This window comes from Rattus rattus, chromosome 1 (assembly GCF_011064425.1).
Source record: "Rattus rattus isolate New Zealand chromosome 1, Rrattus_CSIRO_v1, whole genome shotgun sequence".
Lineage (NCBI taxonomy): Eukaryota > Metazoa > Chordata > Mammalia > Rodentia > Muridae > Rattus > Rattus rattus.
In genome coordinates, this window is record NC_046154.1 from 139,604,979 (window position 1) to 139,628,850 (window position 23,872).

General features: G+C 39.5%; 1 protein-coding gene across 1 annotated transcript in view; it reads right to left on the reverse strand.

Moving 5' to 3' along the window:
- Rp1 (RP1 axonemal microtubule associated) overlaps positions 1–23,872 on the reverse strand; it is a 241,262-nt gene that overhangs the window by 88,813 nt on the left and 128,577 nt on the right. Inside the window, exons 15-16 of the mRNA XM_032890524.1 lie at positions 19,197–19,374; positions 10,297–10,404 (exon numbers count right to left, since the gene is read on the reverse strand). Of these exons, the coding sequence (XP_032746415.1) occupies positions 10,297–10,404; positions 19,197–19,374 (286 nt within the window). The remainder of the gene's footprint in view (positions 1–10,296; positions 10,405–19,196; positions 19,375–23,872) is intronic.

The following is a 23,872-nucleotide window of genomic DNA, read 5'->3' on the forward strand; positions in this document are numbered from 1 at the left end:
CCAACGGGGGTCCCGTTCTCAGTTCAGTGGTTTGCTGCTGGCATTCGCCTCTGTATTTGCTGTATTCTGGCAGTGTCTCTCAGGATCGATCTACATCCGGCTCCTGTCGGTCTGCACTTCTTTGCTTCATCCATCTTGTATAGGACATATCCTTAAAGGAGATTCCAGAATCGCTCTTTCTCTGTTCTCTCCCCCTCTCCCCCTTCCTCTCCCTTCTCTCTATTCCAATTTGAAATATGATCACTTGCTGCTTCCAAAATTCATTCCCAACTTTGTCCTGTCAGGTGATGCTGTAAAAGAACATTCTTGGTTTACACTACTGTAAGGACTCTGTACTTCCAAAATGTTGAGTTAAATAAAACATTTTGTTTGTATGAAAATTGTGATTCCACCGTATACCAATCAGAATGGCTAAGATCATAACCTCAGATAATAGCAGATGTTAGCGAGGATGTGGAGAAAGCAACACTCCTCCACAGCTAGTAGGATTTCAAACTGGTACAACCACTCTGGAAATCAATCTGGAGATTCCCCACAAAATTGGAAATAGATCTACCTGGAGATCCACTCTTGGGCATATACACAAAATATATGCCACCATGCCACAGGGGCACATGTTCCATTATGTTCATAGTGGCCTTGTTTGTGATAACCAGAGACTGGAAAAAACATACATTTCCCACAATAGAAGAATTGATAAGGAAAATGTGGTCATTTACACAATGGACTACTATTCCACTGTTAAGGACAAGGACATCCTGTGTTTTGCAGGCAAATGGATGGAACTAGAAAATATCATCCTGACTGAGGTAATTCAGACTCAAAAGGACATGCATGGTATGTACTCACTACTACATGAATATTAGCCAAAAATAAAAATACAGAATACTCAGGATATAGTCCACAGAACTCAAAAAGGTTAACAAGCCAAAGGGCCCAAGTGATGACACCTCAATCCTGCTTTAGAGGGAGAAGAAAGCAACTACAAGGGGAGAGAGAGAGAGAGAGAGAGAGAGAGAGAGAGAGAGAGAGGAGGGAAAGAGGGTGGGGGGGGGAGAGGAGAACATGATCTGGTATTGGGTAGGGGAAAAGGACTGAAGCCCTGAGGGCCAGCAGAAAGAATGGAAACAGGCAACTTCAGGAGGAAAGAAGTTGGGAGGACGCTCTAGAACGTACCAGAGACCTGGGAAGTGAGAGATCCTCAGGACTCAAAGGGATGACCCTAGATAAAAGGCCCTACAGTGGGGAGAGGGAACTTATTGAACTCACCTTCAGCAGAAAGACAAGGCATCAAGTGAGGCATCATTGTGCCATCCCACAATCAAAAACTCTGACCCAGAATGGTTTCTGTCTGAGAGAATGGCAGGAACAAAAATGGAGAAGAGACTAAGGAATAAGAGGTCCAACAACAGGCCCAAATTGGGATCCAGCTCAAGGGGAGGCCCCAAAGCCTAACACTATTACTCAGGCTATGGAGTGCTCAGAAAAATGGGCCTATCATAACTGCCCTCCGAAAGACCCAACAAACAGCTGAAAGAGTCAGATGCAGATATGTGCACCCAACCAATGGACAGAAGCTGCTGGCCCCTGTGGTTGAATTAAGGAAAAGGTGGAAGAAGCTGAGGAAAAGGGCAACCCTGTAGGAGGACCAACAGTCTTAATTAACCTGGACCCCCACGATCTCTTAGACACTGAACCACCAACCAGGCAGCATACACCCGCTGATATGAGGCCTCCAACCCATATACAGCAGAGGACTCCTGGGTCTGGGTTCAGTCAGAGAAGATGCACCTAATCCTCAAGAGACTGGAGGCCCCAGGAAGTAGGGAGATCTGGTGGGGTGGAGTCGGAATAGGAGTAAAACATCGTGGAGATGGCAGGGAGGGTGTGGAGGAGGTATGGGATGTGGAACAGTCAGAGGGTAGACCGAGAGGGGGATAAAATCTGGGGTATAAAAAAATGAAGTAAAATTTAATAATAATAATAATAATAATAATAATAATAATAATAATAATTTTAAAAATACAATTGCCTGTGGTATTAGTCATACCAATGCAAGTATAACTAGTACATTTCACATGCTTAATTCCAAAATTCCGTGTTTCCTACACTCAAAACTTTAACAATGGCAACAGTTAAAAATGTTTTACAAGAACAATTTTTATAGGAAGTGTGACAGTTTTATTTGAGCTTTTCTTTCATTCATAAAAAAAGTCTATTTCTGAAGATGTCAGCTAGCATACTATTTTGAGCCATGTCACATTTTGCTTGAGGTAGCCAACTCTAATTTAAAAGCCTTTGCTTCCTGACACAAATTGAATTCTTCTGTGAGAAATTTTAACTAAGCACATGTTTCTCATAAGAGTATTTCTTCGGCCCTCAGCAGCTCTCTGCTCCCAGACCCCCTGGAGGGGAGTTCTCACCGCCTGGTCGGGCGGGCACTCCTGAGGCAGCAGAGCGGAGGAGACCACCAACACTGCCCACCCCTGCCCACATCCCTGGCCCAGGAGGAAACTGTATACGGCCTCTGGGTACCCGTAGAGGAGGGCCCAGGAGCAGCAGGTCCACTGCGTCTGAGACACCGCACCTGAAGGGACCGACCGGATAAACAGTTCTCTGCACCCAAATCCCGTGGGAGGGAGAGCTAAACCTTCAGAGAGGCTGACACGCCTGCGAAACCAGAAGAGACTGCTCTCTGCACACATTACTGATTCCAGAGGAAAACACCAAACTCCATCTGGAACCCTGGTGCACGGAGGCTCCCGGAAGGGGCGGCGCAGATCTTCCTGGTTGCTGCCGCCGCAGAGAGCCCGTGGGCAGCACCCCGAGAGCGAACTTGAGCCTCGGGACCACAGGTAAGACCAACTTTTCTGCTGCAAGTGACCTGCCTGGTGAACTCAAGACACAGGTCCACAGGAACAGCTGAAGACCTGAATAGAGGAAAAAACTACACGCCCGAAAAGCAGAACACTCTGTCCCCATAACTGACTGAAAGAGAGAAAACAGGTCTACAGCACTCCTGACACAGAGGCCTATAGGACAGTTTAGCCACTGTCAGAAATAGCAGAACAAAGTAACACTAGAGATAATTTGAAGGCGAGAGGCAAGCGCAGGAACCCAAGCAACAGAAACCAAGACTACATGGCACCATCGGAGCCCAATTCTCCCATCAAAACAAACATGGAATATCCAAACACACCAGAAAAGCAAGATCTAGATTCAAAATCATATTTGACCATGATGCTGGAGGACTTCAAGAAAGGCGTGAAGAACTCCTTAGAGAACAAGTAGAAGCCTACAGAGAGGAATGTAAAAATGCCTGAAAGAATTCCAGGAAAACATAAATAAACAAGTAGAAGCCCATAGAGAGGAGACACAAAAATCCCTGAAAGAATTCCAGGAAAACATAAATAAACAAGTAGAAGCCCATAGAGAGGAGACACAAAAATCCCTGAAAGAATTCCAGGAAAACACAATCAAACAGTTGAAGGAATTAAAAATGGAAATAGAAGCAATCAAGAAAGAACACATGGAAACAACCCTGGATATAGAAAACCAAAAGAAGAGACAAGGAGCTGTAGATACAAGCTTCACCAACAGAATACAAGAGATGGAAGAGAGAATCTCAGGAGCAGAAGATTCCATAGAAATCATTGACTCAACTGTCAAAGATAATGTAAAGCGGAAAAAGCTACTGGTCCAAAACATACAGGAAATCCAGGACTCAATGAGAAGATCAAACCTAAGGATAATAGGTATAGAAGAGTGAAGACTCCCAGCTCGAAGGACCAGTAAATATCTTGAACAAAATCATAGAAGAAAACTTCCCTAACCTAAAAAAAGAGATACCCATAGGCATACAAGAAGCCTACAGAACTCCAAATAGATTGGACCAGAAAAGAAACACCTCCCGTCACATAATAGTCAAAACACCAAACGCACAAAATAAACAAAGAATATTAAAAGCAGTAAGGGAAAAAGGCCAAGTAACATATAAAGGCAGACCTATCAGAATCACACCAGACTTTTCGCCAGAAACTATGAAGGCCAGAAGATCCTGGACTGATGTCATACAGACCCTAAGAGAACACAAATGCCAGCCCAGGTTATTGTATCCTGCAAAACTCTCAATCAACATAGATGGAGAAACCAAGATATTCCATGACAAAACCAAATTTACACAGTATCTTTCTACAAATCCAGCACTACAAAGGATAATAAATGGTAAAGCCCAACATAAGGACGCAAGCTATACCCTAGAAGAGGCAAGAAACTAATCGTCTTGGCAACAAAACAAAGAGAAGAAAAGCACACAAACATAACCTCACATCCAAATATGAATACAACCGGAAGCAATAATCACTATTCCTTAATATCTCTCAACACCAATGGCCTCAACTCCCCAATAAAAAGACATAGATTAACAAACTGGATACGCAATGAGGACCCTGCATTCTGCTGCCTACAGGAAACACACCTCAGAGACAAAGACAGACATTACCTCAGAGTGAAAGGCTGGAAAACAACTTTCCAAGCAAATGGTCAGAAGAAGCAAGCTGGAGTAGACATTCTAATATCAGATAAAATCAATTTTCAACTAAAAGTCATCAAAAAAAATAAGGAAGGACACTTCATATTCATCAAAGGAAAAATCCACCAAGATGAACTCTCAATCCTAAATATCTATGCCCCAAATACAAGGGCACCTACATACATAAAAGAAACCTTACTAAAGCTCAAAACACACATTGCACCTCACACAATAATAGTAGGAGATTTCAACACCCCACTCTCATCAATGGACAGATCATGGAAACAGAAATTAAACAGAGACGTAGACAGACTAAGAGAAGTCATGAGCAAATGGACTTAACGGATATTTATAGAACATTCTATCCTAAAGTAAAAGGATATACCTTCTTCTCAGCTCCTCATGGCACTTTCTCCAAAATTGACCATATAATTGCTCAAAAAACGGGCCTCAACAGGTACAGAAATATAGAAATAATCCCATGCGTGCTATCGGACCACCACGGCCCTAAAACTGGTCTTCAATAACAATAAGGGAAGAATGCCCACATATATAATGTGGAAATTGAACAATGCTCTACTCAATGATAACCTGGTCAAGGAAGAAATAAAGAAAGAAATTAAAAACTTTTTAGAATTTAATGAAAATGAAGGTACAACATACCCAAACTTATGGGACACAATGAAAGCTGTGCTAAGAGGAAAACTCATAGCGCTGAGTGCCTGTAGAAAGAAACAGGAAAGAGCATATGTCAGCAGCTTGACAGCACACCTAAAAGCTCTAGAACAAAAAGAAGCAAATACACCCAGGAGGAGTAGAAGGCAGGAAATAATCAAACTCAGAGCCAAAATCAACCAAGTAGAAACAAAAAGGACCATAGAAAGAATCAACAGAACCAAAAGTTGGTTCTTTGAGAAAATCAACAAGATAGATAAACCCTTAGCCAGACTAACGAGAGGACACAGAGAGTGTGTCCAAATTAACAAAATCAGAAATGAAAAGGGAGACATAACTACAGATTCAGAGGAAATTCAAAAAATCATCAGATCTTACTATAAAAGCCTATATTCAACAAAACTTGAAAATCTGCAGGAAATGGACAATTTCCTAGACAGATACCAGGTACCGAAGTTAAATCAGGAACAGATAAACCAGTTAAACAACCCCATAACTCCTAAGGAAATAGAAGAAGTCATTAAAGGTCTCCCAACCAAAAAGAGCCCAGGTCCAGACAGGTTTAGTGCAGAATTCTATCAGACCTTCATAGAAGACCTCATACCAATATTATCCAAACTATTCCACAAAATTGAAACAGATGGAGCACTACCGAATTCCTTCTATGAAGCCACAACTACTCTTATACCTAAACCACACAAAGACCCAACAAAGAAAGAGAACTTCAGACCAATTTCCCTTATGAATATCGACGCAAAAATACTCAATAAAATTCTGGCAAACCGAATCCAAGAGCACATCAAAACAATCATCCACCATGATCAAGTAGGCTTCATCCCAGGCATGCAGGGATGGTTTAATATACGGAAAACCATCAACGTGATTCATTATATAAACAAACTGAAAGAACAAAACCACATGATCATTTCATTAGATGCTGAGAAAGCATTTGACAAAATTCAACACCCTTCATGATAAAAGTCCTGGAAAGAATAGGAATTCAAGGCCCATACCTAAACATAGTAAAAGCCATATACAGCAAACCAGTGGCTAACATTAAACTAAATGGAGAGAAACTTGAAGCAATCCCACTAAAATCAGGGACTAGACAAGGCTGCCCACTCTCTCCCTACTTATTCAATATAGTTCTTGAAGTTCTAGCCAGAGCAATCAGACAACAAAAGGAGGTCAAGGGGATACAGATCGGAAAAGAAGAAGTCAAAATATCACTATTTGCAGATGATATGATAGTATATTTAAGTGATCCCAAAAGTTCCACCAGAGAACTACTAAAGCTGATAAACAACTTCAGCAAAGTGGCTGGGTATAAAATTAACTCAAATAAATCAGTAGCCTTCCTCTACACAAAAGAGAAACAGGCCGAGAAAGAAATTAGGGAAATGACACCCTTCATAATAGATCCAAATAATATAAAATACCTCGGTGTGACTTTAACCAAGCAAGGGAAAGATCTGTACAATAAGAACTTCAAGACTCTGAAGAAAGAAATTGAAGAAGATCTCAGAAGATGGAAAAGATCTCCCATGCTCATGGATTGGCAGGATTAATATAGTAAAATGGCCATTCTACCAAAAGCGATCTACAGATTCAATGCAATCCCCATCAAAATACCAATCCAATTCTTCAAAGAGTTAGACAGAACAATTTGCAAATTCATCTGAATAACAAAAAAACCCAGGATAGCTAAAACTATCCTCAACAATAAAAAAAGGACTTCAGGGGAATCACTATCCCAGAACTCAAGCAGTATTACAGAGCAATAGTGATAAAAACTGCATGGTATTGGTACAGAGACAGACAGATAGACCAGTGGAACAGAATTGAAGACCCAGAAATGAACCCACACACCTATGGTCACTTGATTTTTGACAAAGGAGCCAAAACCATCCAATGGAAAAAGATAGCATTTTCAGCAAATGGTGCTGGTTCAACTGGAGGTCAACATGTATAAGAATGCAGATCGATCCATGCTTATCACCCTGTACAAAGCTTAAGTCCAAGTGGATCAAGGACCTCCACATCAAACCAGACACACTCAAACTAATAGAAGAAAAACTAGGGAAGAATCTGGAACACATGGGCACTGGAAAAAATTTTCTGAACAAAACACCAATGGCTTATGCTCTAAGATCAAGAATCGACAAATGGGATCTCATAAAACTACAAAGCTTCTGTAAGGCAAAGGACACTGTGGTCAGGACAAAACGGCAACCAACAGATTGGGAAAAGATCTTTACCAATCCTACAACAGATAGAGGCCTTATATCCAAAATATACAAAGAACTCAAAAAGTTAGACCGAAGGGAGACAAATAACCCTATTAAAAAATGGGGTTCAGAGCTAAACAAAGAATTCACAGCTGAGGAATGCCGAATGGCTGAGAAACACCTAAAGAAATGTTCAACATCGTTAGTCATAAGGGAAATGCAAATCAAAACAACCCTGAGATTTCACCTCACACCAGTGAGAATGGCTAAGATCAAAAACTCAGGTGACAGCAAATGCTGGCGAGGATGTGGAGAAAGGGGAACACTCCTCCATTGTTGGTGGGGTTGCAGACTGCTACAACCATTCTGGAAATCAGTCTGGAGGTTCCTCAGAAAATTGGACATTGAACTGCCTGAGGATCCAGCTATACCTCTCCTGGGCATATACCCAAAAGATGCCCCAACATATAAAAAAGACACGTGCTCCACTATGTTCATCGCAGCATTATTTATAATAGCCAGAAGCTGGAAAGAACCCAGATGCCCTTCAACAGAGGAATGGATACAGAAAATGTGGTACATCTACACAATGGAATATTACTCAGCTATCAAAAACAACGAGTTTATGAAATTCGTAGGCAAATGGTTGGAACTGGAAAATATCATCCTGAGTGAGCTAACCCAATCACAGAAAGACATACATGGTATGTACTCATTGATAAGTGGCTATTAGCCCAAATGCTTGAATTACCCTAGATGCCTAGAACAAATGAAACTCAAGACGGATGATCAAAATGTGAATGCATATCGCTCCTGAGAGACACAGCCAGAATACAGCAAATACAGAGGCGTATGCCAGCAGGAAACCACCGAACTGAGAACAGGACCCCCGTTGAAGGAATCAGAGAAAGAACTGGAAGAGCTTGAAGGAGTACAGCAATGCCAACCAAACAGAGCTTCCAGGGACTAAGCCACTACCCAAAGACTATACATGGACTGACCCTGGACTCTGACCTCGTAGGTTGCAATGAATATCCTAGTAAGAGCACCAGTGGAAGGGGAAGCCCTGGGTCCTGCTAAGACTGAACCCCTAGTGAACTAGACTGTTGGGGAGAGGGCAGCAATGGGGGGAGGGTTGGGAGGGGGAACACCCATAAGGAAGGGGAGGGGAGAGGGGATGTTTGCCGAAACCGAAAGGGAATAATACTCGAAATGTATATAAGAAATACTCAAGTTAATAAAAAAAAAAAAGAGTATTTCTTCACACTGTTCCACGAATCTATGCTATACAGAATGTATGCATCCAATCCAGAACTAGTCCACTACAGCAAAAAGTCACAGTGCTGATTTCCTATGCCTGGTATCATAATGTTGTAGGCATGTCAGTGATACGTTTTAATTATTCTTTGACAATTTTATACATCTATCTGTTGAGTCTGAGTCCAGTTTATCTCCTATTAAGTTCTCTTACTCCTCTTCCTCTGAAAACCTTTCCAACAAGCCTCCTTTGACATTTTTGTTTCCTTCCTTCCTTCCTTCCTCCCTTCCTTCCTTCCTTCCTTCCTTCCTTCCTTCGTTCCTTCCTTCCTTCCTTCCTCCCTTCTTCCTTCCTGTCTGTCTGTGTTTCTATCTTTCAGTCCCACTGAGTTTAATTGAGGTTGTCTGCCTGAGCATATCAGATGCAGGGTATGGGTATGGGTTACTTTCTAGAACATGGACAATGTATGAGTGGCTACACTGTGGAAAAAAATGATTCCCTCAGAACCCACTGCATGCCCAAAACCTCACAGTGAATGATGGGACCTGAAGAGCCCCTCTTCTATGCATCACAAAATAGTAGCAGGTTTGTTTGGTCTTCTGCTGATCTTAGGCAGATCACCACAACATCAGTGAGTTTGTACATGTGGTGAGCTCTTAATGTCCAGAAGACACTTGTGGCCATCTTCCCCAACCTCTAGCTCTTAAATTCTTGCCACCCATATCCACATTGTCTCTGAGCCTTGGTAGGGGTGATATATATGACCTGTCTCATGCTGAAGACTCTATAGTCACTTGGTCTCCACAATTGATTAGCTGTGGTTTCTGCATTAACTGCCACCCACTGTGGAAACAAGCTTCTCTGATGAAATTTTAGACATACTAGATTGACGTCATATCCTTTTAGTAGTGAGTCCAAATATAGTCCAACAAGCGCAACACTAGTGAGTTCTCTCTGGGGGCCTATGGCCTTCCCAGCTACAGGCTACTGCTCACAATTACACTAAAGGCATCAGATTTCTCTTGTAGACTAAGCATCAAACTAAATTAGCTTAGCTACCCTCATAGTGCCATGCCACTATGACATCAATGGGCATATTTTGTCAACTGGGTCATTTTTATCAATTTCTGTTTAAATGAAATAATAGTTTAGCCAGTAAATAATTTTCAAGAACCATTTTCTTGAAGGTAAAATTCTAGTTCTATATAAAAGATGTTATTGGGGGAAAAAAGAAAAATTCAAAGACTGGCATAGTGGCACAGAATTCATTCTGAGGATTATAGGTCCTGGGCCAGACTGAAAAAGTACTGCATTGTTTTCTTCTCTTTGATGATGGTTACATCACAACGCACAGGATTTGATGGATGTGGGACATTATCCTTGCCAATAAGAATATGTTTGAGAAAAAGAAAATGATCAAACAAATATAGAAACTGGAAACTCAAAGCACATTAGGATTTGGAGCACTTTGTTCATGATCCATTTTGCATCATGAAAATGGGAGTGTTTGACTGTGTTAAATAATATACTGTTCTTCCTAAAGCAGCTGCAAAGGAGCAAAGTAGAGAAACAAACCAAAGCAGGAAGGCAAGGCTACTGCTTACTTTCTGATGACAATGGTGAGGGACATCTGGTCTTGGGTTCTGGTGGTCTGGTCTTGTTTTCTCCTTGGCTGGGTGTTGCAGACATTCCCATTGGGTTCTCTCTGCCAACTGAAATTAATATTTTTAAAAACTGAAAGACACTATTCTTTCAAAACCCCTGCCTCTCCTTAGAATAGTCACCATATGCTCAGTACCAAATTTCAGTTTTCCCATTGTTTGCATTTCAATGCCTACTCAGTTCATTTCATTCTTATTATACAGTTACCAGAAAATGACTTACCAGCAGGCTGTGCATAAATGGAATTCCTATAAAGCCTACTCACTGCTCTGTATTCTAAGCAATAGCTTAACATCACAATATGAATCAAATGACTTATTCAAGATGTTTTCCTTACCGATTCTAAATGAGAGCTACTTAAATAATCTACTCTTTGCCTTTCTTGAAAGAAGAAACAGCCTAAAGCATCATTCAAAGAGAACTTTGTGAAATCTTACTAGAATATGAAAACCAATGAAATATATTCACATCTATAAATGAAGAAAAGAGCACTACATAGTTTTCTCTTATTCATTTATAAAAATGAAAGCAGTTTGGTAGGAGGATTCAAAAATAGGTACCCTCCAACTTCATTGAACAACGACTTGGATTTAAGCTGCTTATTCAATAGTGTTATTTTTACTTAGAATGTCAAACTTAAGTTGAGTTTGTTCTTTAGCATAGGATGGGTGCTGTCTCTTAGATGACAGTCATTTAGAGCGTGAATGTTGAGTTTTAGACAGTGCATCCCCACACTCATAAAGATGTCCGACTATGTCAGATTATAAGTAGTCAGTAACAACACAACTTCACTCAAAATCTTGGAAGACTCGGAAAATTAGAAAGCACACAAACCCCCTAGGTGTGCAGTGAGTGACACTTAATGACAGGAATGGTGCACACATAGCAGGACACTGATCTGAAGGACTCCTGAGACATTGTACCTTATTTGTCGTGCACGTGTTATAAGGTATAAATTCACAATAATGACCTTTACAGCACCAAGCACTGGTTTTCCTATTTGATTTGTTTGTTGTATATTTTTTAAACACTCAGGATAGGAAACAATAGGGGAATTCAAAATATTAAAAAGGAAAATTGATTAAACTTCTACATGTTCACTAGGACAAAACACGAACTTGAAAGAAAAAGATTCCTAAGCACAACCTAGGATCCAATTGCCTATGTAAATAATAAATATCTGGGGTTATGAAGGAATATGAACCAATCTTCCAGTTGTTGTCATGATATTAGAAAAATAAAAGAAATGCCTAAAACACAGTTTTCATGTTTATGGGGTTACAGCCCACAGGGGGAACACCTAGATGATGACCTCTTATACACGTGGAGAATGCTTCACAGGATCTACGCAAAAAGTATACAGGAAATATAAGGAAGAAAGTAATATCCTTCGTTTGGCAAATGAAAGATCAAGGAACTTCCTGTCTCTCTATGCAGAGGGAATAGGTAACTTACAGAAGGTGGTTCAAATTCCAAGTACTAAAAGAAGCCCTCCAATAACACTCTGAATTGAAGACTATACTACCATTGTGCTCTCCTACCTAAATTTCACAATTGTAAAAGGATTATGAGAGGCTGTGGATGGTCAAGATGTTGAATGCTTGCCTATCAGACATTAAGTTCCAGGTTTGATCCCTAGAACCCCCTAAAACTGAGCACCATGGGAGATGTCTATAATCCTACCACCCAAGAAAAGGAGAAAGGAAGATCAGTATTTCAGAGGTCATCCCTGGTTATTTTGGTACATAGTGAGTTTAAGACCAGCCTGATCTACATCAGACACTATCTTGAAATTTAATCAATTAAAGTTTAAACGTTAAAAGGAAACTTAAAACATTAAAATTTGAATGTGAAAATGTATTAGCAGCAGTGTAAAAATGATAACTGTAATGAAAGTGAAGGAATTGGAATTTTCTATCTAGACAATATAATGGTATCTCACTGTAATCTCAATGTTAGTTATGACTCTTCAAAATTAATTAGTAAAAAATATTGTTTTATGTTTAAAAAATAACAAAATATAAATTATTGCAACAATGAATTTCTGTCACATTTTAATAAGTGAGATTATTATACACATAATTCGAATCTGATGAACTGACTACTATTGCACTTAGACTTTATGTACAGATAGTTTTGTTTTCAGATTTTTTTGAAAATCAAGCAAAAGTGAAATTTCTAAACACATTTTAAATGCAAATATCTGTAAGACTTCATAGGGGTCATTGTGGCCTTTGTGCTCACAGACATGCACTATAGGACCCTAGAACGTAAACCACACAAGGTTGCTCCTTCAAGAGAAGGATTACAAAACCTGTTCTCCTCCCAAAATGCTGGAGTGGACATGCTTTCTAGCCTGGTGTCCTTTGTTCTATGTGTGTGCCTAGATATTTTTTGGCACTGCATTCTCCCCAGACTCTTATCACAAATCTGTTTCTCTCAGTTCATCAATAGAACCTATCTGGACCTTCCAATGAGTTTTGATGCAGTCATGTCTGATGATTTTAGTTTACTTTCTTCCTTGAAGAGGTTTATGTATGCTTCGTTGTGCTTGCCAGACTGAGTTCATCATCCCAAAATCATTTTCAAAAAAAGAATGTGCTGTACTTACATGTGCCTAAAATCAATCACTTGGGGGCAGACTACTGAAGTTTGAACAAACACTGGCTACGGGATCATGTTGAGCTGAACTACCTTTTCGTCTCCCGTGGCTCATCATTTTGTGGGACATCAAAGTTAGAGACACCCCTTTATGAGATATAAACCTACAATTATTTTTTGAAATCTTATATTACTATTATCGTTGTCATTATTGTTATTTATTATTGCTGTGTGTGTGCATGTGTGTGTTTTGGTTGCTAGATATGTATATATCTATTCTATGTTTAGAGGTTTATATCTATACTGATAGAGATATAGATAGATAGATACATAGATAGATAGATAGATAGATAGATAGATAGATAGATAGATGGATGGATGGATGGATGGATGGATGGATGGATGGATGGATGGATGGATGGATGGATAGATAGATAGATAGATAGATAGATAGATAGATAGATAGATAGATAGATAGATAGATAGATAGATAGATAGATGGGCACATTCATGTCATGGCATAAATGTGGAGTTAAGGACAGCCTTGTCCACTCTTCTCTTACCTCCATCTTTACATGAGTTCCAGGAATTGAACTCAATTCATGAAACTTGTATAGAAAGCTCCTTTACCCAGTGAATGATCTGAATGGATGCAAGAAATCCTTACTGTAACAAAAATGTAGTATTTAACCCATATCTTTAGCTCTACACTTTTTCAGATTGTTGAGCTGGTGTCTATTGATTTTTTTTCATAAAGAGGCTTGCTCATACCACAATACCTAGCCAGAAATCAAAAAAGAAAAGACAAAATTGTGCATATGAATTAAGCCAGTGCCTTAAGGCCTTGAATCTGTTCACTCTGGTCTCAGTTATATGTGAGAAGGAGGACACTGAAGCTGATGGAACATTCACGTTTCCACAGTCTAAGGTTCTCTTAGCCCCACACAGAGGCAAATTTCATTATTTGAGTTTATATGTGTTGGTATTACTTGGAGTAATAGGAATGAATGAAATTCAAAAAAGTCCATATGTCTAGATAATAGATCTAGACACTCCTGACCACTCATTCAGTAGAATAAATGCTCATATCAATTGAAATGAGTTGAACAGCAAATACTTGTGCGGCACGCACAGAACGTTAGACACCCTTAGATGTTAAATCACATGGTTTCTACTCCAGCACTGAGTCAGAGCGGTCTTGTCTTCATTTTACAGAAGAGACACATGTAGTCCAGTAGGTATGTGGGCACCCAGCTGCTAAAAGGCCAAACTAGGGTCTGAACATCAGCGGTCTTGCCCCCATAGCCTGTGTACTAAAAGAACAGCTTACTGCTCAATCCAGCTACCCTCCCAAGCTTCTTGCTATTTGTTTGAGAGCAAACCTCATCTACTAGAATACCCGTGTCTAGATACACAGAGGATTGCGCAACCTCTGTGTTCTACTTCTGCTCTTTCCTCTCCCCACAAGCTCCTTATTGTGTACATTCTACTCTGAGTTTCAAAAAATGATGAGAAAACACCTCAGGTTGTGTTGAAATACAAATAACTCAAAATTCATCCATTTCAAAGTGTCGGCATTTTTTGCTTCTTCCTGGAGAAAATTCAACCTATCCACCATTTTTATACAGTACCAATTCTGGAAGATTCAAATGATTCTAAAATTATAAAAATTATTGGGGTAGTTACTGGAATGTATTAATCAACTGTCTCTCACACGAAACCTTGTAAGGGCTTTCTGGGATGGAATTGTTTGTATTTGTTGTGATTGAAATAGCACAAACCTCTGCACATTGAAGGAACAGTGGCAAGGAGTGATCATCTAGTCCACTGTGATCATCTAGTCCACTCTAGCAGAGTTGTTAAGCATCATCTGTACCACTAATCACCTTGAAAGACATAGGAATAGCACCACCTTTTCATCTCAAGTACACATCCCTGCATATTTTCATAGGATTTATTTACTAAAAATATGCACACTTCCAATTTCAAATGTTCATAGACTCGAGCAGAAAAAAGAATCTTACTATAGTATAATGTTACTATTCTTATGTGCACCTAACAAAGCAGAATGTGAGATGCTTATTTAAGGACATGCTGATAGCACATCAAAATGAAACCCAGGCATGTCATACTACTGGATGGATGTTGCTTATTCAACAGATACAGTCAAATTACCTACTTTGAACCTAGCGCTAAGCTGCATTTACAGATGCTGTTGGGATGGGATCGAGTGGTGCTTTCATGTACTGAGTGTTCAGGGAAGCTAATAAACAGAGCAGGAAAACAAAGGAGTGACAGTGTAAGTTACAGATGAGCGCCCACTCCTATGCTTTCCTGGGCTGGTAGGTAACTCAGCAATCCTGAGAAAACTGCAGTGGCTTAAGGATAAATATCTGTCTAGACACAGTGGCTCCTGCACAGCAAAGGTCACCCTGCACATAAGAACCAAGCTCTGTGCTTTCCTTCTGTGAAATGTTCAGTGTCTGTTGAGAGTAAAAATAAATCTCTGAGAGCAGTTGCAGCTGCTTACTCTGCTGTTGTACTCTTCATTATTCCAGACGGGAAAAGCAAAGCTTGGCCATAGAAGCCAAGGGGCTTACTGAGTGTGAACATGCACCCCCTAACACTGGGATCTCCCCCAGCACTGGAAACCAAGAACAAGAACTGCATGTAAGGAAGCACTGAAGAAAATACACACTGTCCGTGTTCTCTAACAGAACTGAAGTGTAGAGTTTATCAAGTGACTTCTCCCTTTGTGTTGGCAAGTGTAACCCCTTAGTACCCCATTCATCATTCCTTCTTTTCATCTTCTCTTCTATTTTATAAATTTACTTGTAATTATCAGTATTCATTCTTTCTTATCTTCTTTGTTCCCTTAATTTTTCCCTTTCATTCTTTTTTCTCCCCCAGAAGCTCACTGCCTCCTAATAACTATTCCCCCAGTCTTCTGCTCCACCCTGCAACCTTCTGTGTCCTCTCATGTCACCCGCAGCCATGCAGAGTTCCAACGGGTAATTGCACATCCATTGTGCTGAATGGGAATGGTATTCTGTGACAGTCTGTGGGGAACAGAGGGTGGAACACCTGATGGTTTTACCAGTCCAACAATTTATAAGGTCTTATACAAAACCACTAAGGTTTAAGTGACATTGATCCAAAAAAATATAAATGTTTTATATGGGATATGGCCATGTATATACTATTAGGAACTCAAACCACATTCTTGCTTTAAACAATCTTCTGTAAGATATCACACATATGTGGGTATGCACAGAGAAGTGCATGTACATACACGTGCCCCTACACACTCTAACAAGAAAACAGAAGCTAAAAGTCACAGTGACTAAGCCAAAACTTATAAAACAGCACCAGGCAAGTCTTAGAAAGAAAAAGGAATACCATTGTGGCAGTTTTAAAATGGAATATTGCTACTGAACTGGTCTCTTTCTTCAAGCAAGGATATGCCCTACTTAAATTACTTAAATAAAGTCTCCAAATCCTTCATTTTCTAAGAACATGAACTTACATGTATGAGAAACCATTCCAAAATAGTCACACTTTTTCTAGTCATTTGACTTTTTCTTACCTGCATTTTATTTTTTAAAACAAAGTCCATTTATTTTTATCTTAATACTAACATGCATCCCTTACTGTTTTTTAAAACTCGAAGTATTAAAAATTGTTAGGTATAAAACTAAGAATTTCAAAAGCTTTGCCCTCTGTTACTACACATCGATATATTCATCAAAACAGAATATTCAATGTGCCTTGTAGTGATGAGTTATATGTCAACTTGACACAAGGCAGAGTCTTCTGTGAGTAGGGAACACCAACTGAGAAAAGGATTCTAGAAGATCTATATGTAGCCAAGGCAGTAGAGTATGTAAATAATTAGTGATTGATGTGGGAAGCTCAAACCTATTGTGGGCTCATCACCCTAAACTGGTGGACCTGAATTCTATCAGAAAGCAAGCTAAGGAAGCCAGTGAGCAGCACACCTCCATGGCCTCTGTATCAGCTTCTGCCTCTAGGTTCCTGCCCCTTTCCTTGTTCTGCTATTGATGGTGATGATGATGATGATGATTGTAGTGATGGTGATAGTGATGGTGATGATGATGATGGTGGTGATGGTGTGTGTGTGTGTGTGTGTGTGTTTGTGTGTGTGTGTGTGTGTAATAAACCCTTTTCTCCCCCTAATTGCTTTTGGTTATGTTGTTTCAACAAGAAACATTAAACCTAACTAATACAGTAATTAGTAAGAGGGGATCATTGGACATTGTTATAGCAAACCTGACTATGTTGCTTTGGGGAGGATTGTGGAAAATGGAGGATTATGAAAGAATTTTCAGATGTTGAGCTAGGAAAGCCATTGAGTGTTCAAAATTTGGTAAGCTATTCTGTAAAATCTTACAAGATAAGAGTATTGAGAGCACCAAATCCTGACACTTGCTGAAGCTAATAAGTACTTGCAGACAGGAACCTGGTATACCTGTCCTCTAAGAGACTTTGCCAGCACATGACTAAGGCAGATGCAGATACAGCCGACCATCAGACTGAGGTCAGGGAGCACTACTGTGCAAAAATTAGGGAAGGTCTGAAGGAGGAACCCCAAAGGAAGAACAACAGGATCAACTAACCAGATTTCTCAGAACTCCCAGGGACTAAACCATTAACCAAAGAATAAACATGAGTTGATTCACAGCTGCAGCTACATATGTATCTGACATCAACGAGAGGGGAGGTACTTGGTCCTGTGGAAGCTTGCTGCCCCAGTGAAGGAGGATGCTAGAGGGGTGAGGCAGGAATGAGTTGGTGAGTGGGGAAGCACCCTCTTAGAGGCAAAGTGAAGAGAGGAGGGGGAAGGTTGGGGAGGAGAGACTGGGAAGAGGAACAACATTTGAAACATAAAAAAATAATTTTCAAAAAGTGTATTGAGAAAAATGCAGATAATGGATGCCTTAACTGTGAAGTTCTAAGGAAAATTTGAGAGTCCCTTGAAAAGTCTATGGGGACTACTGTGTATTCTGATTTAAGAATCTCTGGTTCTGGTCATCTGGGGCTAAAGAATTGGTCCTAATTAACAATATACCAGAACCACTTAAGAAAACCTTTGCTTTACTAGGACAATTGATTCTGGTTAGCTGGAACTGAGAAACTAGCAGTGATTAAGAAGAGACAAGCATCACTGAGGTGAAATCTTCTGGAAAGTGTTTCCTCAAAGTGAACATCGAGAAACTTGTGCTATGGAGCCAGACAATGTTGTACTTCCTGCTGGCAGCTTAATGTGGTAGTGTAAGAGTCACTCAGGGGGGACTGACTTTGAAGGCTTATGGGTGTCAGGGAGAGCAACTGATGTGTGACAGGGCTGAAGTTCCTGAAGTGAGCCTGGGAAAAGCTATTGGTGAAAATTAAACCCAGTTGCAGCATTTTGAACACACCAGTACCATTATGTAACTACCAAGAATGGCAGCAACCACGGACTGGAGCCAGCGTGAAGCTAGGACACAAGCAGTGTGTGCTGCAGACAGCAGAGCCAGAGACGTCGTCCAATCTCTTTGCAGGAGGAGCCCAGGGGGTTCTGCATGAGTCCCAGACATTTGACAATTCGTTATGTACACTGTTGGGAGTTTGGTTTTTCATGGATATAATTGTGATTGTGCCCTGGTGTTTCCCTCTTCGTCTTAGAGAATCTTTAACTTACTTAAAAAGAGTCCACAGTTGAAAAATGTGAACTTTTAAATAAATTATCAAGTTTTATAGAAACTCAATTTTAAAAGAAACTATTTTTTAAAGAGACTTTAAAATTTTGAATGTTTAAAGACTGTAAGACTTTTAAAACTTAGGACATTTTATATTGTGATGTTGATATTAATCTGTGATCTTGGAGATGATCAAGAAAGAAAAGGTTATAACTTAACAACATGCTTGATTATCAAGTTGACAAGGGGTCAAATGTACAAGCTAGTTTTGTGTCAATTTGACAAAGCTATAGTTATGCGGACATACAATTTAATGTTTAAAGGACCTCAAGGTCATCAAACTTCTGTACTTTATGTTAACTACTTGAAAACTTGAGGGAAGCAGTCTTCATTGTTCATTTCCTCCTGACACTTTAAGTATGATTATAAGGAAAGAAGTCCAGTAGCTGGTATTTTCTTATTAAAACTACAATGAACCCTTTAGACAGTCTACAAAGGCCTTAATAAAGTCAAGCAATTTAAAGTCTTTGAAGTAAACATACATTGGATGACACGTGGATAGAAGCAAACACTCTCATTTTTAGTATAAATGACGGGTTTTGCCTGTCCATCTGGTTGAAGTCCAACAAACAGCCCTGGGCTCTTCAGAGATTCCAGACTTATAGATGCATTTTCCAGGTTCTTCTTGATTTTAAAATGACAATCAGTGTCTCCAGTGCCCTATAAGTAATATAACATGATTTCACCAATGTGAGCAAACACTGGACAGAACCGAAAGTCACTCAGTCCCAAGAACATAATTTTTCTTTTTTTTTCAAGCCATCTGCATACATCTAAAATCTTTTTAAGCTTTTTCCATAAGGTCTAGACACAGAAGCTGTATTATGGGCAAAGGAAGGGCTAGGAACATGGAGCTCTAAGTCACACAGCAGCTTCGCCTAAGGAAAGGCCACTGTGTAGTGATCATTTCAGTGTTGCTCACCTCCAAAGATGAACACAGAATATTAAAATACAAAATTATCTTTTTAAACATAAAGCCACACATTGCTTAATGACAAGGATACATGCTAATAAATGCACCATTAATCCGTTTATCATTGTAAGAACATCACGATGCATTTATACAAATGTGTGTGAGAGAGCGAGATAGGCACAGAGAGAGATGTGTGTGTTACAGCCCATTACATCTATGGCTATGATGACCAAAAGCCATGAGAGGAAATAAAGATAAGAGAAAATACTACAACTAAAACACATTATGCTGCTTTTATAGTAAACTTTTCAAATATAAGAAGAAATGTGCTCTAAAGTAGTTGTAAATGGTAAGTAAATATGCCCCTGCACAAAGCTTCATTATCACTGTCATATACTATATACCATCTATAATTGCATCCACTATACTTTTATACCACTGGGATCACATATTTGTTTACAATAATATCATCACAGACATGAACAATGTCACATCATGATATTATAATTATATCACCAGGTAAGAAACACGTTTTAGTTCCATTATTTTATGATACAGCTACCAAAAATTATCAAATATATGCTATGACAATGCTCTAAAGCAGGCCACTTGATCACATGATCATTCACAGTAGAAACCATGTGGTAATTTCACTTGTGATTGTGCACTTTTGAGACTGAATTTTCAGGTAAGCACAAGGTATTTAAAGATTGTCAATAAAATATTCAAGATAGGCAATGGTGGTGCATCCCTTTACTCCCAGCACTCAGAAGGCAGAAGTAGGTGGATCTCCATGAGTTCGATGCCAGCCTGGTCTACAAAGTGAGTTCCAGAAAAGCCAAAGCTATACAGAAAAACCATGTCTCAAGAACAAACAAGCAAGCAAGCAAACAAACAAACGAAATCATTCAAACTTAGAAGTCTACTAGTGACCACCAGTGTTGCATCTCCCCTTTTAAGGTATTCATAATATTAGAATATATTTAACTATATAGTGCTTTGAATTTTTCATTGGAAGATTTAAGAGTTATAAAAATGAGTTTTATGAAAACGAATTAAGATTTCTGTAGCAATTATTATTTTACTTAAAATAAAACATTACATTCTGTTCTTAGTTCAAATGTTAGGTTGCTGCCAGTAAGAATCAAATGTCTGTCTGTCTCTCTCTTATTTTACAAATGCAAATTAATCAATATCTACATTCTTCTACTTTTGTTATTGATAAAATAACATAAATGGCTTTTACTTGTCCATGGTTAAGCACCAAACACCACAAAGAAAGATAAGAATAGCATAATTTCGCTATTAGTTTCTGTATAGCTATGACACTTCTCCATTAGTAAATATTAGGTTTGTTCTGCTTTCCATGTGTGTTTTTATTTTTAAGAATTTCATACTATATTTTGGATCATATTCTTTCCCCTCCACCATCTCCTTCTCTCATATTATTCCCATCCTCTTTAGCCACCTAAATTTGTATTATTTTTTTCTGTCCTAAAAAAGCATGAAATACAATTTGAGTTGGCAAACTCTTCCTAGACCTGAGGAGTGCCCTGGAGTGTGGTTGACATAGCCATTGTCACTCTCTAAAGAAACTGAGCTTCTTCCCTCTCTCAGCAGCTAACAATTGCAAACATCTTTTTAGTTAAGTGTGAGATTTTGTGTCACCTTCTCTTTCTCTGTGTTGGGACTTTGTAGCTTGGAACTGTGTAAGTTTTGTGCATGCTATTACATTCTCTGTGCGATCATATGTTCATTAGTCCTACTGTGTTTGTAAAATGCTATTTTCTTACCCACCACCTATGATTCTTAGAACCTTTCCACCTCATCTTTCATTTATATCCTTTAGGGAGGATTTGAACTGCAGAGAGACAAATAACCCTATTAAGAATGAGGTATGTAACTAAATAAAAAATTCATAACTGATGAATATCGAATGGCTGAGAAGAACCTAAAGAAATGTTCAACATCTTCAGTCATCAGGAAAATGCAAATCAAAACAACCCTGAAATTCTACCTCACACCAGTCAGAATGGCTAAGATCAAAAACTCAGCCAACAGTAGATGCTGGCGAGGATAAGGAGAAAGAGGGACACTTCTCCATTGTTGGTAGTTTTGAAAACTGGTACAACCATTCTGGTAATCAGTCTGGAGGTTCCTCACAAAATTGGACATTGCACTACCTGAGGACCCAGCTAGCTATACCTCTCTTGGGCATATACCCAAAAGGTGCTCCAACATATAACAAAGACACATGCTCCACTATGTTCATAGCAGCCTTATTTATAACAGCCAGAAGCTGGAAAGATCCCAGATGCCCTTCAATGGAGGAATGGATACAGAAAATGTGGTACATCTACACAATGGAAAACTACTCAGCTATCAAAACAATGACCTATGAAATTCATAGGCAAACGGATGGAACTGGAAAATATCATCCTGAGTGAGGTAACCCAATCACAGAAAAACACACATGGTATGCACTCATTGATAAGTGGATATTAGCCCAAATGGCCGAATTACCCAAGATGCACAGACCACATGAAATTCAAGAAAGATGACCAAAATGATGCTTCACTCTTTCTTTAAAAGTGGACCAAAATTACCCATAGGAATGGAGAGGGAAGCAAAGTTTAAAACAGAGACTGAAGGAACGGCCATTCAGAGCCTGCTCCCACATGTGGCTCATACATATACAGCCACCAAACTAGATAAGATGGATGAAGCTAAGACACGCAGGCTGACAGGAACTGGATATAGTCTCTCCTGAGAGACACAGCCAGAATATGTCAAATACAGAGGCAAATGCCAGCAGCAAACCACTGAACTGAGAACGGGACCCCCATTGGGGGAATTAAAGAAAAGGCTGAAAGAGCTGAAGAGGGTCGAGACCCCATATGAACAACAATGCCAACCAACCAGAGCTTCCAGGGACTAAGTCACTACCCAAAGATTATATATACATGGACTAACCCTGGGCTCCAAATTCATAGATAGCAATGAATAGCCTTGTAGGGGCACCAGTGGAAGGAAGTCCTGGGGTTGGGGATTTAGCTCAGTGGTAGAGCGCTTGCCCTAGCAAACGCATAAGGCCCTGAGTTCGGTCCCCAGCTCGAAAAATAGAAAAAAGGAAAAAAAAAGAAAAAAAAAAAAGAAGGAAGTCCTTGGTCCTGCCAAGGGTGGACCCCCAGTGTACGGGTTTGTTGGGGGGTGGCAATGGGGGGTGGTTGGGGAGGGGAACACGAAGATAGAAGAGGAGGGGGAGGAGTTAGGGGACTGATGGACTGGAAAACAGGAAAGGAATAGCATTTGAAATATAAATAAGAAATACCTAATTTAATAAAAGTAGAAGAAAAAATCAAATTAATAAAAAAAAAAAAGACACCCCATTTAGAGTTGAGTGCTCTGAAGTCTCTCATTCACTGAACATTGTCCAGTTGTGGAGTTGTGGTCTCTATGTCATCAACTTCAAGAAGAAGCTTCTATTATAAGAATTGAGGAATAGACTGATCTACAGGTATGTTGGTATACCATTAAGAGTCATTTTATTGCTGTGTTCACTTACAAGAATGATAATATTTTCCCCCAAAGCTCCTAACCTATCTAGTCTCAGGTTCTTGGTCTCATCAACAGTGTAAGGAATGGATTGCATTTTATGAAGCAGGCCATAAATACAATTTTAAAGAAAAGTAGTAACTCTTATAACATTAGTCCCACTATGTTATCAGTGGTCATATTTGATGGGCCTGTTGCTATTGTAGTTCACAGGGTTTGTAGCTGGGTGTGATTGATGAATACATTTCTCTTCTGGTACCACGTAAAGTCCCTTCCATCATCATGAACCATGGTCAATAGAGATGAAACTTCCAGTTTAGCACCAGTTCAATTTCCCCATCTTTGATGCTATAAGTACGTAGTGTCTTTAGAAATAGAGTCTTACCTTTAGGTTGTAGAGGGTAATCAATAGCATTGACAATAGCCCATAATGTTTGGGTAGTCTATAGGACTTCTTTGCCTAACATTTCCAAAAAATGTGACTCATTCCTGTCACTGTCATTTTTACTTGGTATTTAATCTTGCCCCAGTCAGAACAGCTGTGATTAATAACAGACGATAACAAATGATAGTAGATACTGCTGAGGATGCAACAAACATGTGCTCCCTGCTAGTAGGGATGCAAAATGGAGCAGCTCTATGGAAATCACTGTGAACATTCCTCAAAAACCTACAAATAGATTAAATGGT